Consider the following 17,611-nt stretch of genomic DNA (forward strand, 5'->3'; position numbering starts at 1 on the left):
ATAAATTTTATTATTCAATTTAATTAAATTATTGTACAAATACAAATATAATATTTTTATTATATTATGATAATAATAATAATAATATCTCTTTAAAATATTTACTCGTTATCACGTAGACAACAACATATTACAATTATAACGTTCTTTCGATTGACCTTGGGCCCTAGAGCTAAGAGTTATACCCGCGAACGAGATCGCGGCGGATAATACCAGCTGCGAGAAAAGTAAAGTTAGTAGACGCCCCGCGATTTCTCTCTGATAATATAGCTATCCATTTGTTAAATCAGTTAAGTAGTTTAAGCGAGAAAGCGTAACATTGAAACTCACATTTACAATTGTGATATTAGTTAGGATGGTAGGAATTATGATATCAGAAAGAGTCGGTAAAATAAAACACAAGTAAATATTATATAATGAAATTTTATTTCCAAGTAACTATATTATATTATGATAATAATAGTATCTCTTCAAAATATTTACACGTTATCACGTAGGCAACAACATATTACAATTATAACGTTCTTTCGATTGACCTTGGGCCCTAGAGCTAAGAGTTATGCCCGCGAGCGAGATCGCGGCGGATAATACCGGCTGCGAGAAAAGTAGAGTTATAATAAATAACGTTACTATCGTTCGTAGCGAGGGGTGAACTGATTTTGCACTGGCGTGAAGCTCGGCCAGGCTTTCTGCTGAAACAAATGGGAGGCGTTAGTGGCTTAAGTTATTAGCTAGTGCAGCTATTTTCTTTAAATGAGTACAGTTGTTTATTACTTTTGTGCTGGGAATACTGCACGTTAAATCGTCGATCCTAGTGATGATTATCAACTGAAAGTCATCACTACAGAGACAAACATCTTAAGGCCTATTGGTGAATTAAAGCAACGTTTTTTTTTTTTTTTTTTTATTCTTTACAAGTTAGCCCTTGACTACAATCTCGCCTGATGGTAAGTGATGATGCAGTCTAAGATGGAAGCGGGCTAACTTGTTGTTGTAACAGCGTGGTGGACATAAAAAAGTTGCACCTTAACAGATATTATATTGCATCGGTCCCAATTTAACAATCATTAACAATATTCAGCTCACTGTTGAGCACGAGTTTCCTCTCAGAATGAGCGTGGTAGGGCTACCACGCAGGTACAATGCGGATTGGCAGACTTCACGTACGTAGAGAAAGAAATTTCACGATTTAATCCTTTACCGATTGAGACACGCGATGTTTAATTTCCTAAAGCAAAACAAATATACCCATAGATTGTTGAGTCGATATCTCTATTATATATTTACCACGCAAAAAGCAACATTCACGACTATGGCTCATAATTCTGTTCGCAAAAAGTTGTTATGCGCCGAGTAAAAAGTTCCCGCGTATTCCCACATGTAAGTTATAGCGATATTTCCAGCAAATTGTATCGTAAGCTACGCCTCCATTAGACCTTATGACGTCATCAGCTATGTACGTAACGACTTACGTACGTGGGAACGGGCTTTCGACTGTTATTCCCGAGTTTGCTATAGTCAGAGAATCGAGAGAAAATACGCAAAAAAATGTTGAGAAATATTGCATATGATATTGCTGTTTATTTTGGAAATAAACCATCTCTTGTATTACTAGACAAGGTCTAGTGCTAATACTAGAGTCGGAGTCAAAAGGGAAATGCCCTCCGGCCAATACATCGTCAGCCCCAGTAACCCAGGTAAACCCCCGTATAAAACTATATGGAGATGATAATATGATGTATAAATAAGGCTCTGGTTAAATAATTGGTTTAATAAAAGTATGTTTCTTGAAGAAAAAATCCATTTTTTATCATTGTTCTTACTCAAAAAGTTCGTCAACCAACCACCAACGGTGTACCAAAGCGGCAAAGTAATATTGAAGCTATGTATGTATTATTTTTTTCTGTTACCAATAAGCTTAATAAATAACAAATAAAAAAAAATAATAAACAAACCAATTGAAAGTCTTCAAAAAATGTCATAAAACTCAGGCTGTAAGGTCAATTATATCTTTGCTTGTCCCTGGACAAATTAAAAATGTCGTAGCATAGCTGTTATTTCAAGTAGGCTTAGTTTATAACTTTTGAAACGTCATGTTATTGTCATGATATCGCACCTTTAGAATTATTGAGACCTAATCCAAAATTTTCAGGTTTGACTTGTAGTCATAGAATGACTTACAACGAACATACCCATCGTCTGTTAATAAAACATAGGTGTATTTTCGTGTAAAAGGAGACGACCGGATATTTATGTCTCTATCACACCAACCCTTTCCCTCGCATGCGTTTGGTTTCAAAGCGACAAAAACCGGCAGTGAGCCGTCAGTTTTTCGAGAATTTATAAACGTGAAGAACCAATTCAAATTGCGTCCAAAAAATAATAAACATAAGGTGCGGGTTAGGTCTATTTTTAATTAAATATTAAACGCTGTATTAAACAGACGTATTGCGAAATGATAAGCGGTTTCGTTTAGTTTTCAGAATTAGTGAGGCCTAACCAAAAAAAAATTTTTAAAATATGTGTATTTAGTCAAACAAAGACCTGAATTGCTACATGAATATTTAATAATAAATTACTTATGCTTAATTTACATCACAATTTGTAGGTATATTATGATATGCAACTGTAAAAAAATATTTATGATTAAACAATATCCAATTGCGATCCATTTTCTTCAAAATGTCGTGACCAACGAATCTTAATTCGCTGTTTTCCAAAATTTTGATTTTTTACATTAGGTCTCAATAATTCTAAAGGTGCGAATATAGACATGACAATATGGTGAGTAATAAAGTTACTCTTCAAACTATTGTAAGGAGGAAGACAAGCTGACCATACGCACCTAGACCAGATTTAAGTCCATTTAGAAAATGTGAATTCTAGATAAAGACGGTCGTTTAAGTGATTTATCGTTTCGGTACGATGTTGCGAAGAAAGCGTTTCGGAACGTGTGATTGTTTTCACTGAGCAACTGAAATCTGAACTTTTATTTTTTTGTAACAGACAATATTTTCATTCCAGTAAATTTTCTTTTTAAGGCTTCATTAAAACTCTTTTCTCTCAAGCTCAAGAAACGTTCTTGTTTATTATCTGTAGCAGTAACGGTACGTGCGAACTTTCTCACTGCACAATAATTTTTTCATACATTATAGGAGTGCATTTTAAGTTTGTTTACCTTTCTCTTTTAAAGAGTGCACTCACAATAAAGAGCGTTAAAAAGTAAATTCAAAGAAAGTTTGTTAGTAAGAACTTCTTTGTTAATAATAATTATTATTAATACTTCACAAGAATAATTATTTAAGAATTTGATCTAGTTTAGATCTTGTAAGAGTTTAGTGCCATGGAGAGTCAGTCGTCGTTGTTTTGATAATGGTCTCAGTCCATTTTTTTTAAAGAATATTTGCCGTATCTTTTAAATATGACCTATTCCTCTCCAACGAGTGGGTACGACAATAGACCAACGGGGCGGGGATCGCATCACCTCGATAATGAGAAATTGAATTATAAGAAAGCATAGAAAAGCTAAGAGAAGTTTTCGCTGAACTGTTAGATCAAGAGACGGATACAGAAGTGGTAGGAACGAGGAAATAATCCTTGGGACAGTGCATATTGTAAGGTGGTTTCTTACACTTTGAATGTTTCTTTGTTTTCAGTCAGAGGACTGGATATTTATATTTTCAATTCTTTTAACGTTTAAATATTAGTTAAAGAAGAGTTTAAGCTGACTTATGAACTTAATAATTTTACAATCCTAACTACGGATCCCTAAATGATACCCCGCCCTAGGAGATAAAAAAGTTGCCTCACTTTACATGTGGAGAAAAAAAATATTTTTCAAGATTTTGTTGTCAATCTTAATGTTTATACCCATACTAAATTACAGCTTTCTAGTAGCAATAGCCTCCGTGCTAAACCGCAGACAGATAGACTGTGGACTACGGAACTCTAAAAACAAAATTACATTTAATTCATAACCCCTTATTTCGAGTTCACCGTGGTCGAGTAAAAAGATTCACATGTCAAAAGCATTTCATACGTCTACCGCTTATGAAATATAAAATCGGATTTCGAAAGCTTCACATAAAACAGACAGAAAGCCAGTTGGAAATAGACACAACTTTATATCGTTTGTAAAGTGTCTACGTGACTTCCGAACGTTAGCCCGCCATGTTGGAAATTCGAAATAAAATGAGCATTTTTCGCAAATTTGCGGTTACACGTCGAGTACATGGCTCTGACGGGAGGCTCGCTCCGTCATTTGCATATTACTCAGCCGAAAAAAGGGCGGCCGTGACAAATATATTAAAATTAAAGCTCGTAACTGCCTCCTGAGCCGTAGTAGCCTAGTAGATATGACGTTTGCCATCGATTCGAAGGGGCGTAGATTCGAATTCATTTCGGTGCATGCACTTTCAACTTTTTAGTTATGTGTATTTTAAGAAATTAAATATCTCGTGTCTTAAACGACGAAGGACCAACATCGTTAATTCTTAATTTTCTACGTGTGTCATGCCAATCCACATATTAACCTAACTTCTCTCATTCTGAGAGGAGACCCGTGCTCATCAATGAGCCGAATATGCTAATGATGATGATGATGTATCCAGAAAGTAAATTGACATATAACTTGGCTACCCTGGACCCTGGACCCTGGATCCTGGATTATTAAAAGTGTACAGTTCGACCAGGAAGTTGCTCTATTTTGAAGACATTAAAGTACCGTAAGTAAGTTAATAATGAGAAACTTATACCGTTGAGCACGTGAACAGACACGGTGTGGGGCCGTGCTCCGCGCACGGCGCACGTGTAGTTGCCCGCGTCGCTGCTGTTCACACGTGCCAGCCGGAGCACGCTGTCAGCGCCGCCAGGAACTTGCTCTGTTTTTACACTGTCACAACAAACAGGAAAGTTAATTATTATTTCGTTCATTAATTTAGACTTGTTGTACCTGTTAATTTCTCAAATAATCATAATTGGTGAATGTATTTTAGTTTTGTTAATTAGAAAAACTGTATTTAGTAGTTAATTTTGTTTTGGTTGCCCTAAACGTACCTACCATTATTAAGGGCTCATACTTGGTAGAAGTACTCAACAACGTGCAAGTTATAGTCCTTTATATTTATCTGCCACGCTTAAGTAACTGCAAAATTCCCCTCTTCAGCTCCCCCACTATAAGAATTACCAGATAGAGAAATCGATGCTAGGTAATTAATAAGTTAAAGGACATGTCCCAAAATAGGCCTTTACTATTTATAATTTATAAGCAGGTCGATAGTATTTTTTACGGATAGAAGATACAAATTGCTGTTTAGAAAATAATTTTCAGAATTTACAGAGAAAAACTCGCAGATAAATATTTTTTTTGTTACGCTCCCCTGTTTACATATAAAAAAACAAAAACAAAGCAAAAACAACCAATACAAAATAAGTAGAATTGAATTCATATCCATTGTTAGCTGTCAATGTCATGTAATATTGTCAACTGTCAATATGACACAAATTAAAAAGAAACATTAAATCGTAGACAGATAAGCATGAAACAAAACAATTCCTTAAATTGCTTTAAAAAAGCCTTAAACGCGACTACCCGAAGATCACTGACAATCTGTCGGGGTGTTCATTGTGAGCATGTAACCATGATAAAAATTCTTAATTAATGTTGTCAGCTAATGAAAAAAATACATTTTATTTAATTAATTAAAAAAATGCGTTTTCCAAAAATATTTTTTATTTCGGGTTTTAGGCCCTATATTTCATGTTCTTATAAGATAAAAATAATTTGTTCTGCTTAGTTGATACTCGGAATAAAGGCCCAGCCTCCATACAAAATTGGGACATGTCCTTTGTGATTCCACTTCCATATTCCATTGAATAAGGGGTTTTTGGTGAAAGCAGAGATCAGGGTCACACAATAGATAAGTATTCTTAGATAGAGATTTCAATCCAGTTACGTTCTTGTAACTCTAGCGTTAGGATCTGGCAGAGAATCTGCTCTCATGACAACCTGAGAAGAACCAAGAGTGTAGAAACCGAGAGGGGTGTGGATTTTCTTCCTCCTCCTAACAAATTAGCCCGCTTCCATCTTAGACTGCATTATTACTTACCATCAGGTGAGATTGTAGTCAAGGGCTAACTTGTAAGGAATAAAAAAAAAAAAAACCTTCCAGTGACGCTGTTGCGGTCCCGCTAAAATCCAAAGGATCTAAAGAAAAAAAATGTGATAAAGAAGGCAAAACAACCGGATAAAGCTAGTGTAACTTAATATTTGTTACGTACAAACCGTTCTTACGTTATCACACTGTAAAATCGCACATCAAATTACCTAGTTTAACATGTAAATGTATTTAGGCTTCCTTCGGAGTGAAGGCGGATCGTTTATCAACGTTGGAACACATTGATCCAGAAAGACGTCCTTAACAGATTTCCCCTTTCATGGGTTAGCTGCAAAGTTGAAATATTTACGTCCAAAGTTAGCGTATGTACAATATTTGCAATTGAATTTTATTAATGCTTTACTACAGCTTCGTGAATACTTATCGGTATTCTTCTTCAGTGAGCCGTGATAGCCCAGGATATGACCTCTGCCTTTAATTCCGGAGGGTGTGGGGCATGTAACCTCCAACTTTTCAGTTTTGTGCATTTTAAGAAACTAAATATCACGTGTCTCAAACGGTGAAGGAAAACATCGTGAGGAAACCTGCATACCAGAGAATTTTCTTAATTCTTATTTTAGTGTGAAGTCTTCCAATCCGCATTGGGCCAGCGTGGTGGACTATTGGCCTACTCGAGCTTAGCAATGAGCCGAATATGGGTTGATAACGATTTTTTTTCAGAAAGAAAGAAGAAGAAGGCCGGGTAAGGTCGTTGTTAATTAATTAACAAGGCGACGCTTAACTGTGGTTAAAATAAGGTTTTAATCATCATCAATCGTCCACTTTTTCCTTATAACCCATATTTGGTCTGCTGTGCTCAAGTCTCCTCTCAGAATGAGAGAGGTAAGGCCAAATAATCCACCACGCTAGCCCAGTGCGGAATCAAAAGGAAACCTGCAGACCTGATTTTTTTCTTAATTCTCTGCGTGTGTGAAGTCTGCCAATCGACATATTGCAGTCAGCAAAATATATGATCATACTACGTTTGCACATAATATGTCTTCTTTCAAATACTCCAATCATTCTTTGGCCTTCCTCTCCTCTAGTGTCCACTTACACTGTTACCATTCTTGTGGTATGTCTTTCAACCCTTTGCATCACATGTCCAGCCCAAACTTACTTTTTACTCATATAACTTTTCTGTCACTGTCGCTACTTCCCCTTATAATTTACTAAATTTTTTTTATGCTCCCTAGTCACACCATACATCTATCTCAATCATATTTCATTCGTGTGATTTTTTTTTAATCGGTACATTTTACGGCCCAATATTTTAATCTATACACGATATAACTTCATTTTTATGGAAACTTCATAATTATGACAAAAAATAAAGCTCAGTAGTAGATACATAGCCTGACCCAGAAGTCGAACCCAATACCTTGCTATCCGAAACCACATAGGCTAACCACTGAACCAAAGAGGCAATTTGAATATAAGTAGTTCCAAATGCAGCGACTTTATTAGTCACAAATTTTAAGTCACACTTGTTCACAATGTGAATTTTATTCTCATACTAATAAGCCCAATTACTCGCTTGCATGTAAATTAACATAACGTGCATGCATAAAGTAGCTTTTGCGAGTAAGTTGCGAAAATATGCATTTAAAACCTTTAAAGAAAACTCCGAGCTCCAGAGCTAATCCGGTTTGAAAGGGTAAAGTCTTTTCATGCGGCCTTGCGATGAATGAACCGGCGATGGCTTATTCGCGTTCAGGTTTAAAAATAAGGCGCTATAAAATATTATAGCGAAACGTAGAATGCAAGGGTTGTAAAAATTATGAGGTATACCTCCCAGCCGGAAAGGCCGAAAGGCGAAGGAAAGTTTGTGGAATAATAATATTTTCCTTATAAATAACCTGTAGGTGCAATATGATAATGGGTATTGAAACTTGGTCTTATCGATTTTTTTTTAACCCGTAACATAATATTATTCGTAAATATTTATTCCAGCGGGCGATAGGCCGAGCTACGCTTGGGGTTTTTCTGCGTGATCGAATCAGATATGAGGAGATCCGCAGAAGAACCAAAGTCACTGAAATAGCTCAGCGAGTCGCGAAGCTGAAGTGGCAATGGGCAGCCCACATAGTTCGAAGAGCCGATGGACAACCCCCCACTAGGTGGACCGAAAATATCAAGCGGGTTGCAGGGAGCCGCTGGAGACTGTTTTGTTTGGAAGTCCATGCAAGAGGCCTATGTACAGCAGTGGACGTCCATCGGCTGGTAATGATGATGATATTTATTCCAACTCAGCTGGGCAAGTTTCGGGAAACTTCGCGATATATTTTCCTCAGTGTCTGAAGACGAAAAACCTAATAGCCTCATAAGAAAACACAAAGTCAGGCAGCGGAAAATCGGAAAATCAGAAATGAAGAGATCCGCAGAAGAACCAAAGTCACCGACATAGCTCAACGAGTTGCGATTCTCTCTCCTTCTGATTCATCGATCAATGACCATAGATTTTTCAAGTTTTCAAAGCGGCGTTTGTTAAAAGAGAATCGATATGTATCATGGCTAGAACTTTTTTTTTATTCTCTACAAGTTAGCCCTTGACTACAATCTCACCTGATGGTAAGTGATGATGCAATCTAAGATAGAAGCGGGCTAACTTGTTAGGCGTAGGATGAAATCCACACTCCTTTCGGTTTCTACACGACATCGAAAACCTCAAACAGCCGGGGATCGAACCCAGGACCTCCGTCTTGTAGTCTTGTAAATCCACCGCGTCACGAAGGCCGTCAAGACTCCTGGTCTTTTTACGTTTCAATTTCGTATGAAAATAATTTGAGTTTCTTGTGAGATCTGTAAGAGGATCATACATCAACGTCGGAACACGTAGAACCAAAAATACAACCTAAACATATTTACACTTTCTGAAAGTATTAACTGTCAATTAGAATTTACTTGATGACAGATTCATATTGCTAAAAGGTATCTTATTTACATTAAATTTGTCTAATGCCCTGAATATTGTAGAAAAGAAAAATAAAGCTCAAATATACACCTTGTAACCCTATCACTGGTTCGGAAGGCAGAATTGCTTAAAATTTAGTGCCGTAGCGCATAAAGTACAGAACCGATTTCAATAAATGAGGTGTTAAAATATTTTTAATAATACAAATTGTGACATACCTGGGTTATATAAAATTATTAAGTGATGATGCAATCTAAGATGGAACTATGAGTAGGCTATCTTGTTAGGAGTAGGATGAAATCCACACTCCTTTCGGTTTCTACACGACATCGTATCGAAACGCTAAATCGCTTGGCGGTACGTCTTTGTCGGTAGGGTGGTAACTAGCCACGGCCAGGCCTGGACCAGTTAAGAAAACCTCAATCAGCCCAGCCTGGGATCGAACTTAGGACCTCCGTCTTGTTAATCCACCGCGCCCACCACTGCGCCACGGAGGCTGAAACTACTCGTAATACGCCGAGCTTTGAAATATGATATGACTATGTAACACCGTGGAACCTTTTTGTACGTGCCACCTACGTATGAATGAGATTATAAATAACGCCACAAGATAAAATCATGGGCTTATATTACGTAAAATTTTGAACGACGCGCGTGACTGTATTACCACAGGATTTAGTGCAAATTTAGATTCGAAAACCGAGTTAATAATTTCAAAATAAATTATTACTAGCTGACGCCGCGCGGTTTTACCCGCGTGGTTTCCGTTCTCATTGGAATACGGGGATAATATATAGTCTATAGACTTCCTCAGAAAATGGGCTATCTAACACTGAAAGAATTTTTCAAATCGGACCAGTAGTTCCTGAGATTAGCGCGTTCAATCAAACAAACAAACAAACGTAAAAGTAAAGTAAAAGTGAAGTAAAAATATAGATTTGCTTAACTTTTATACTAATGTTATAAAGCTGAAGAGTTTGCTTGTTTGATTGATTGAACGCGCTAATCTCAGCAACTACTGGTCTGATTTGAAAAATTCTTTCAGTGTTATAATATATTTTATAAAAAAAAACTTTGTAGAGTGTTTGCCAAGATAAATAAGTCTAAACTTGAAGGTTTTATCACGTTTAGTTTAGGAGTTCCTATGGCTACCTTCTAACTCCAATATCAGACTAACCCACCATAAATATTATAACATACCTACATGTACTTACTACTGCAAAATACTAAAACTGCAAAAATTTAAAAAACTTAAAATGTTGATTGAATTCAATGGCATAGAGTATCGTTACGGAAAAAGGATACTGAAATAGCCAGAAAATTGAAAAAATCTACCGATTTTAAAAAAACCCATATTATAAACTTAACAACCCATATGAAATAAAAAATTGTTAACCTCAAACTGAGTTATTCTGAGTTATTTGCATTACAAATTTGGAAACGCCCTCAGATTTTTTTAAATTTTCCGAGTGATTCAGTCTCTACTTTAATTAGGCAATCGATAAATTGCCGTTTTCTTACGAAATTCCACTTCAAGACGCTAAATACATGTAAATGTATGAGTCGGTGAAATATGTCTTGTATTTCACAGAGTCATAATTTATTTATAATCTCACATATTCCGCGCACGCACAGAAAGGTTCGCCGTCATGGCGTATCGCGTTTCAAAGCACCTGGTGGGTAATATGAAAATGTATTGTGCCCCCGTTTTGAGGTGAATGGGGATCATCTATCAACGTTTGGGGCACAGTGAACCAGAAATACGACGTGAACAGATTAACGCGACGTGTTTACTGTCACGTTTTTTGTTTATAATATGAACTAGCGACCGTCTGCGACTTCGTCCGTATGATTATATGCACCAAACAATTATCTATCAACAAACTATCTAATATCTATTGTTCGAAATTATTAAATCCTTGATTTAAGGTAAATGCATCTATTAGGATTTGAGGTACAGTGAACCAGAAATAAACAAAATAATGTAGACGTCTGTTGAAAAACAGATATTCAACTCAATTAAGAAATTAATGACTTGTTTTTATGTTTTAAAATTGGAATCAATGCTTGGGGCAAAGTGAAACAAAAATAAGACTAGAACGAATACAAAGTGACACGAAACAGAAATACAAAGTGAGTGTTATTGTTTATATTATGAGCTAACGACTGTCTGTGACTCTTGTCTGCCTGGACAGTGTCATCCTCCCACACTTGTGGTGCTGAAGGTGAAGACACATAGTGTGAAGTGTCACCTGATCTCCCCACCAGCGTCGACTCCGCCTCGTAGTACTCCTGCAGCGGCCCGTAAGCCTCGTCTACCACCCACACTTGTGATGCTGAAGACACATAGTGTGAAGAGTCTCACCTGATCCCCCCGCGGGTGGTGTCGGCGTTGAGGGCGCGGCATACTGACGCCAGCGTTGACTCCGCCTCGTAGTACTTCTCCTGCAGCGGCCCGTCGGCCTCGTCTACCACCCACACTTGTGATGCTGAAGACACATAGTGTGAAGAGTCTCACCTGATCTCCCCGCGGGTGGCGTTGAGGGCGCGGCACACCAGCGCCAGCGTCGACTCCGCCTTGTAGTACTTCTCCTGCAGCGGCCTGCCGGCCTCGTCCACCACCCGCACTGGTGGTGCTGAAGACACATAGTGTGAAGTGTATCACCTGATCCCCCCGCGGGTGGTGTCGGCGTTGAGGGCGCGGCCCTCGTGTAACCAGGTGAGCACGGCCGGCGTGTCGACGTGGCGTGCGCGGCATACTAACGCCAGCGTCGACTCCGCCTCGTAGTACTTCTCCTGCAGCGGCCCGCCGACCTCGTCCACCACCCATACTTGTGGCGCTGAAGAATAAAAATAAGCTAAGTGCATGGATATGATGGGTGACCGGAAAGCGTAGTGTTGATTGACGCGTCACCAGGTGGACTGACTAGCATAGACATCAAGCGAGTTGCAGGGATTCTGGTTGTGTATTTTTCAATTATTATCTTATTATTTTGAATACCAGTTACATAATAAATTGTCAAAAATGTATTTTTGACAATTAATTGCTATTATATCAACGACGACGGTAGCTTTTAAATTAAAAGTTGATAACTTGCTAAAGCATCTTGCGCTCCGTAGTTTCACCCTCATATAAAAGGCCTACGTTTCTGCGGCGATACAGGTATAAAATATGGCCTATGTTACTCGTTGATAATAACTATTTTTCATTAGTGAATGAATTTTTAAAATCGGTTAAATAGTTAAGGCGTGAAAACGTTACAAATAATCAAGTTTTCTTTAAGGATTGTTGTTTGAAATATAATTTCAAAATTCTAGAAATGTAGATTTAGATTGGATCGTCTCTTTGGATATATTTCTGGGTTTTGGTTAAGAAGCAAACTGCTACTTACTGTTCACATGTAGATAAGTTCTGCTAACTCTAGGCGGATGTGTTGATATCTGGCACTCGTATACTCCCTCGTCATCAGGCTTCACCTCCCTGATGAGCAGCTTCCAGTTGCCCGGGTACCGCTTCGCGACGGACACTCTGTTGTCGGCAGCGTACGTCACCGCGCCCACGGTTAATAGTTCTGGGATGTCCACTCTACCTCTGCGACGTACCCAGGATACCTATAAATACTCATTTTTATCAAATTTTAGCAGACTCAGAAGTGGATTACAAATAAAAGAAAACCAATGCCGATCAAAGGTTATGATTCACAATATTTGTTAGGACAACTTATTTAACAAGTACAAACAAACTGTTACCAAAATAAGACTTTAGAATGGCAGAGAATGACCTTGAGTGGAGTCACGCACTTGTGAACGTTGTATGTAGGGTTAAAGGCGTCTTTGACAGTTAACTAACACTCCCTTTTTCCACTTAAGTCTTTCCCCCCTTCTATCCCAAGTAACCCATGTGATGTGGATGGCCCGAACGTCACGAGAATACTGAAGCTGACCGTACGACGAGCGTCTTATATCTCTAATCGTACCCGCCAACCGATCGTTACCTCTCTATAACTCCCTGCTCTTTACGGAAACAAGTTGCGCCACCTAGCATCGGCACAAGCCAGCATGAGATCGAGCGACGAATATACATCTCAGACTACTATTTCCTACACAAAATACTCATTATCATATTTTTTACACTAGGTGGATCGAGGACATCAAGAGAGAAAAAATGTATGGAATCCATGCTACAGGTTAATTATGATCGATGATGATGATAATATTTTTCCCACTAATAATATTTATCATTTTCATCATCATTCCTCAGTTTACGAGGGTTTCCAACGTCTGAGTACACGAAACGTTTGTAGGATTGGTCGTGTGAACGCTGGACATCTGTCGCAATCAATTTTCTCCGAATCCACTGGTACGATTTACAAATGTAAATTCTTGTGACGCAGAGGAATATGTGTGTTACTTTTGAGGGGCAAGATGTTTAAAAAAGTTTTAAAAAAATAAAAATTTAAAAGATTTAAGTGCTCGTATATTTTTGTAATTGTTTTCAAGGAAAATACAGATTTTTTTAATTGTTTAGCAATGGCTTTGGATCATGTGACCCCTGTGTTTGAGTTCTAGTAGAAGGTTCGTACTTTAAAATTAGTTAATATAAAATAGTGACGAAAGTATTAACCTACCATTTGTTAAATTGATAATCTCGTTTAAAATCTCTTGAAAATATCGTACATCTGGGGGTTGTGCAATGATAATACTTTGCATTAGTCTCTCGTCCCCGGGGATTACCCTGGAGTGCATCCCATTAGTGAACTGAGGAGTTTAATCCGGATATAACCTTGTGTACCTGCCTGCTGCCACTTTATATAGTACTTTTTAACCGACTCACAGTAAAGAAGGTTCTGCATTCGATTGATATTCGTATGTGTTTGTATTTCTGCAATTTTCTTAAGGTTTTTGATCATATTTTAGATTTTAATAATATAATTATGTTTTAGAGGATTTAATGTAGATATGTAGGTATACCCACTTTAAAGTAGTAGCATTTTTCCTTTTTTTTGCCGATTTCAAGGAAATGAAGCCTGCTAAAAGAATGTAGTGGTGTTTATGCAACTAACAAAGCCAAAAACAGCTTTTTGAGATCTGTACTGTGTAGAAATATGACATCATTTAATTTTTCCTTAAACTCATATTCAATATACAGGTTTCCATCCCAACAAGTAAGCTGTGAAACCTCTACACATAAATCTAAACTACAATATTAAACAAACTTTCTAAAAAAAACTCCTACCTTAATAAACCTTATTATAGGTTTATATCTTGGGTTTCATGATATCAGAATACATAAAAACAATTAAACACGTTACATGCCCATAATAATTACAAGGGAACGGTTCACCAGAATCCGTTATGGTCGTTAAAGGATCAGAAACAATGAAGCCTTCGGATCCTCTCAGATAATTACCGGAATTGTTACAGTCCTCGTGCAAAATTGGCTAAAACTCCCAAAAGACCAATTACAAAGGGATTCGGGGAATTTATTTTCCTCCCAGCTTTTTGAGATAAGATGTTATTTACCTATTTACTTTACGGCACAATTTTGAAGCACACTCGAATCGAAAGCAAATCGGCTTTCAAAAATGTCTTTAGGAAATAATTTTCGTGCTCCATTGAATCCATAGGTACAGACTTTCTTATTAATTGTATGTACCTAATAATTGTTACTATATATATTTTGTTTACACCTTCGTTTTTGGCAGTAATGCGAAAAAAATGTTAAAGAAGCTTTAGGAGTCTCTGAAGAATGATCCGCGAAACTAAGTTTTTATCAACAAGAGACATGACACGTCATTCATATTCATTTATATACTTTTGAAGAAATATAAAAAAAAAGGCTTTATACTTAAATGATTGAGATTGAAAGTTACTATGGTCCTGGGTTACTGCTGGATATACCTAGGCCTTTTGTAAGGCCTTCCAAAAATTAACAATGGGACTTATTGATAGTATCATTAGTCACTTAGCGGGCGATGGAACAAGTTATGTATGATCGGATCGGATCGTAGGTGGATCGATGATAATAAACGACTTTGAAATAAGAATATTTGCCATTTACCTTTTAGATATTACCAATATTCCTATTCTCAATTCTCTAACAATTAGTAAAAGACTGTATTAGGAGTGGGTATAATAATAGCTAAGAGCCGTGATAGCCCAGTGGATATGACCTCTGCCTCCGATTCCGGAGGGTGTGGGTTCGATTTCGGTCCGGGGCATGCACCTCCCAACTTTTCAGTTGTGTGCATTTTAAGAAATTAAATATCACGCGTCTCAAACGGTGAAGAAAAAACATCCTGAGGATACCTGCATACCAGAGAATTTTCATAATTCTCTGCGTGTGTGAAGTCTGCCAATCCGCATTGGGCCAGCGTGGTGGACTATTGGCCTAACCCCTCTCATTCTGAGAGTAGACTCAAGCTCAGCAGTGAGCCGAATATGGGATGATAATGATGATAACAATAGCTTATTAGAGGAGGATCGACCCACGATATCTCGGTGATGATGCCGACACTTTACTGTCGAGCTATTGACACTTCTAAATTGTATTGAATTGAAGCGAACTGCTGAATACAGGCGGCTAAAAACCGTGGTTCACCATCATCATCATCATCATCATCATCATCATCATCACCATATTAGCCGATGGACCGCAGGACATAAAGGCCTTTTGTAGGGACTTCCAAACATCAAAAACCGTGATTACAAAATGTAAAATTCTAAATCAACTGATATGGGAATCGAATCTCCGACTTTACGATTATAAAATAAGACGTTCAACGTTCAACGACAGATAATATAAGCAAAACACTAAAATGAGACAAAACAAGAAATTTATATTTATGAACGCGAAGTTCTTTGACAAAGACAAAGAAAATTCAAGTTTTCTCTGTTGGACAGTAAAGTTGTTGTGTTTAACTTATTAAGAGGAAGTTTAATTTAGTAGTTCAAAGAAGTAAAATAGAACAGCGTTGAGGGAAAATGTTTTTCCGAGAAAACTAAAGACTAACTAACATACATGGTATGTCTTATGTTTGACTTTAGATTGTGTTTTCCTTTTGTTATGCCTTTTAGACTTAAGCCTGTTGCAGCTAGATCTTCTCTAGTTTATGAAAACTTAATTTTAACAAGAAAATATTGTCTAGTGGCTAGTTACCAACCTACCGGCAAAGACGTATCGCCAAGCAATTTAACGATCCGATACGATGTCGTGTAGAAAACCGAAAGGGGTGTGGATTTTCATTCGACTAGCTAACAAGTTAGCTTGCTTCAATCTTAGATTGCATCATCACTTACCATCAGGTGAGATTGTAGTCAAAAGCTAACATGTAAAGAATTAAAAAAATATTAAATATAGCGAAGAAAATGGGACCTATAGTCTAGTAAGTTCGTTGATGAACTCCCATGATATGCGGGCGACGAGGGGAAAGACAGCGCGGGTATGAAATGATGCGTGCGGGCGGAGAAGTGAGGTGCATCAGTCGTTAGTTTTTCATTCATCGCTACACGCCCCCGGCCCGCGTGGCCTATCGGGAGTGTTACGAACGAAGTTGCCAAGCTAAGCGTCCGGCTTTTGGAGACCAACTTTTTTTACTGTCCAAAACATAAAAAATATATTCGATCGAAGGTCTAGACCAGCGGTTCTCAAACTGTTTTGGTGACGGAACCCTTTTGGAAGATGAAATACTTGACGGGACCTACAATAAAACAGTTGTTATTGTAAATGTATTCTTTATTAATTAATACTATAGGTACAATGTAACATTATACATACTTAGTAAATTAATAGGTACATTTCGACGCGTAAAAACGTTCGACCTAAGAGAGGTGTTTTGTTTATTTTTTTTCTAAACTCTCGTGGATCTCGTTCACTTTTAGTATGGCTGGTCTAGACACTTACAGCAAGCTACTTCCTAAATCTACCGCAGTCTAAGCTCCATAGCCACATATTTGTATTACAGCAAACGAAAAAACTTCAAAACAAATAAAAAAAACATGTATTTACGAGTAAGGGAACGGACTCACGCTCGTTTGCTAGTAAAACCAAAGCACAAGTCACGGCTCTCACCAAAATTTGATTAAACATCATAAACATTACAGCCACGTCAAAAGGTTAGGGTGTAGGAGGAATTTTAATAAACATTCTAGGGTGTAATTTAAATATTTTCACTAACCAAGATGGTAATTCGGGTGTGGCAATATTGGGGACATTAATAATGCTCGAAAGAAGACAAGAATAATCTCAATAGTATTTATGAATTTAATAAGCCATAAATCAGGGAACAATGCTTTGCTTGGAATTATTTCCCTTGGTATAAATTAAGCTGGGTCCATATAATGCGCAACTACGAGTAACTCGCTGGTCCAGTGAAACCTAATATGCGACTATGAATCATTGTGACTGTGACTATGAAAATTAATATTAACTTAACTTTTTTTTATATACAAAACAGGCTAGCGCTTGACTATTGTAGTGATGCCTAATTTTTCACCAACCAAAATGCTGCTGTACAAACAAGTTCTAAGTGCACAATAATTT

General features: G+C 37.4%; 1 protein-coding gene across 1 annotated transcript in view; it reads right to left on the bottom strand.

The window, feature by feature from the left end:
- Positions 1-468: 468 nt before the first annotated feature.
- Positions 469-17,611, bottom strand: part of LOC112049878 (uncharacterized) — a 135,505-nt gene continuing 118,362 nt past the window's right edge. The window contains exons 4-7 of the mRNA XM_024087918.2: positions 12,462-12,681; positions 11,735-11,909; positions 4,755-4,891; positions 469-689 (exon numbers count right to left, since the gene is read on the bottom strand). Coding sequence (XP_023943686.2) covers positions 490-689; positions 4,755-4,891; positions 11,735-11,909; positions 12,462-12,681 — 732 coding nt within the window. The 3' untranslated portion in view covers positions 469-489. The remainder of the gene's footprint in view (positions 690-4,754; positions 4,892-11,734; positions 11,910-12,461; positions 12,682-17,611) is intronic.

The sequence above is a fragment of the Bicyclus anynana genome, chromosome 17 (assembly GCF_947172395.1).
Source record: "Bicyclus anynana chromosome 17, ilBicAnyn1.1, whole genome shotgun sequence".
Taxonomy (NCBI): domain Eukaryota; kingdom Metazoa; phylum Arthropoda; class Insecta; order Lepidoptera; family Nymphalidae; genus Bicyclus; species Bicyclus anynana.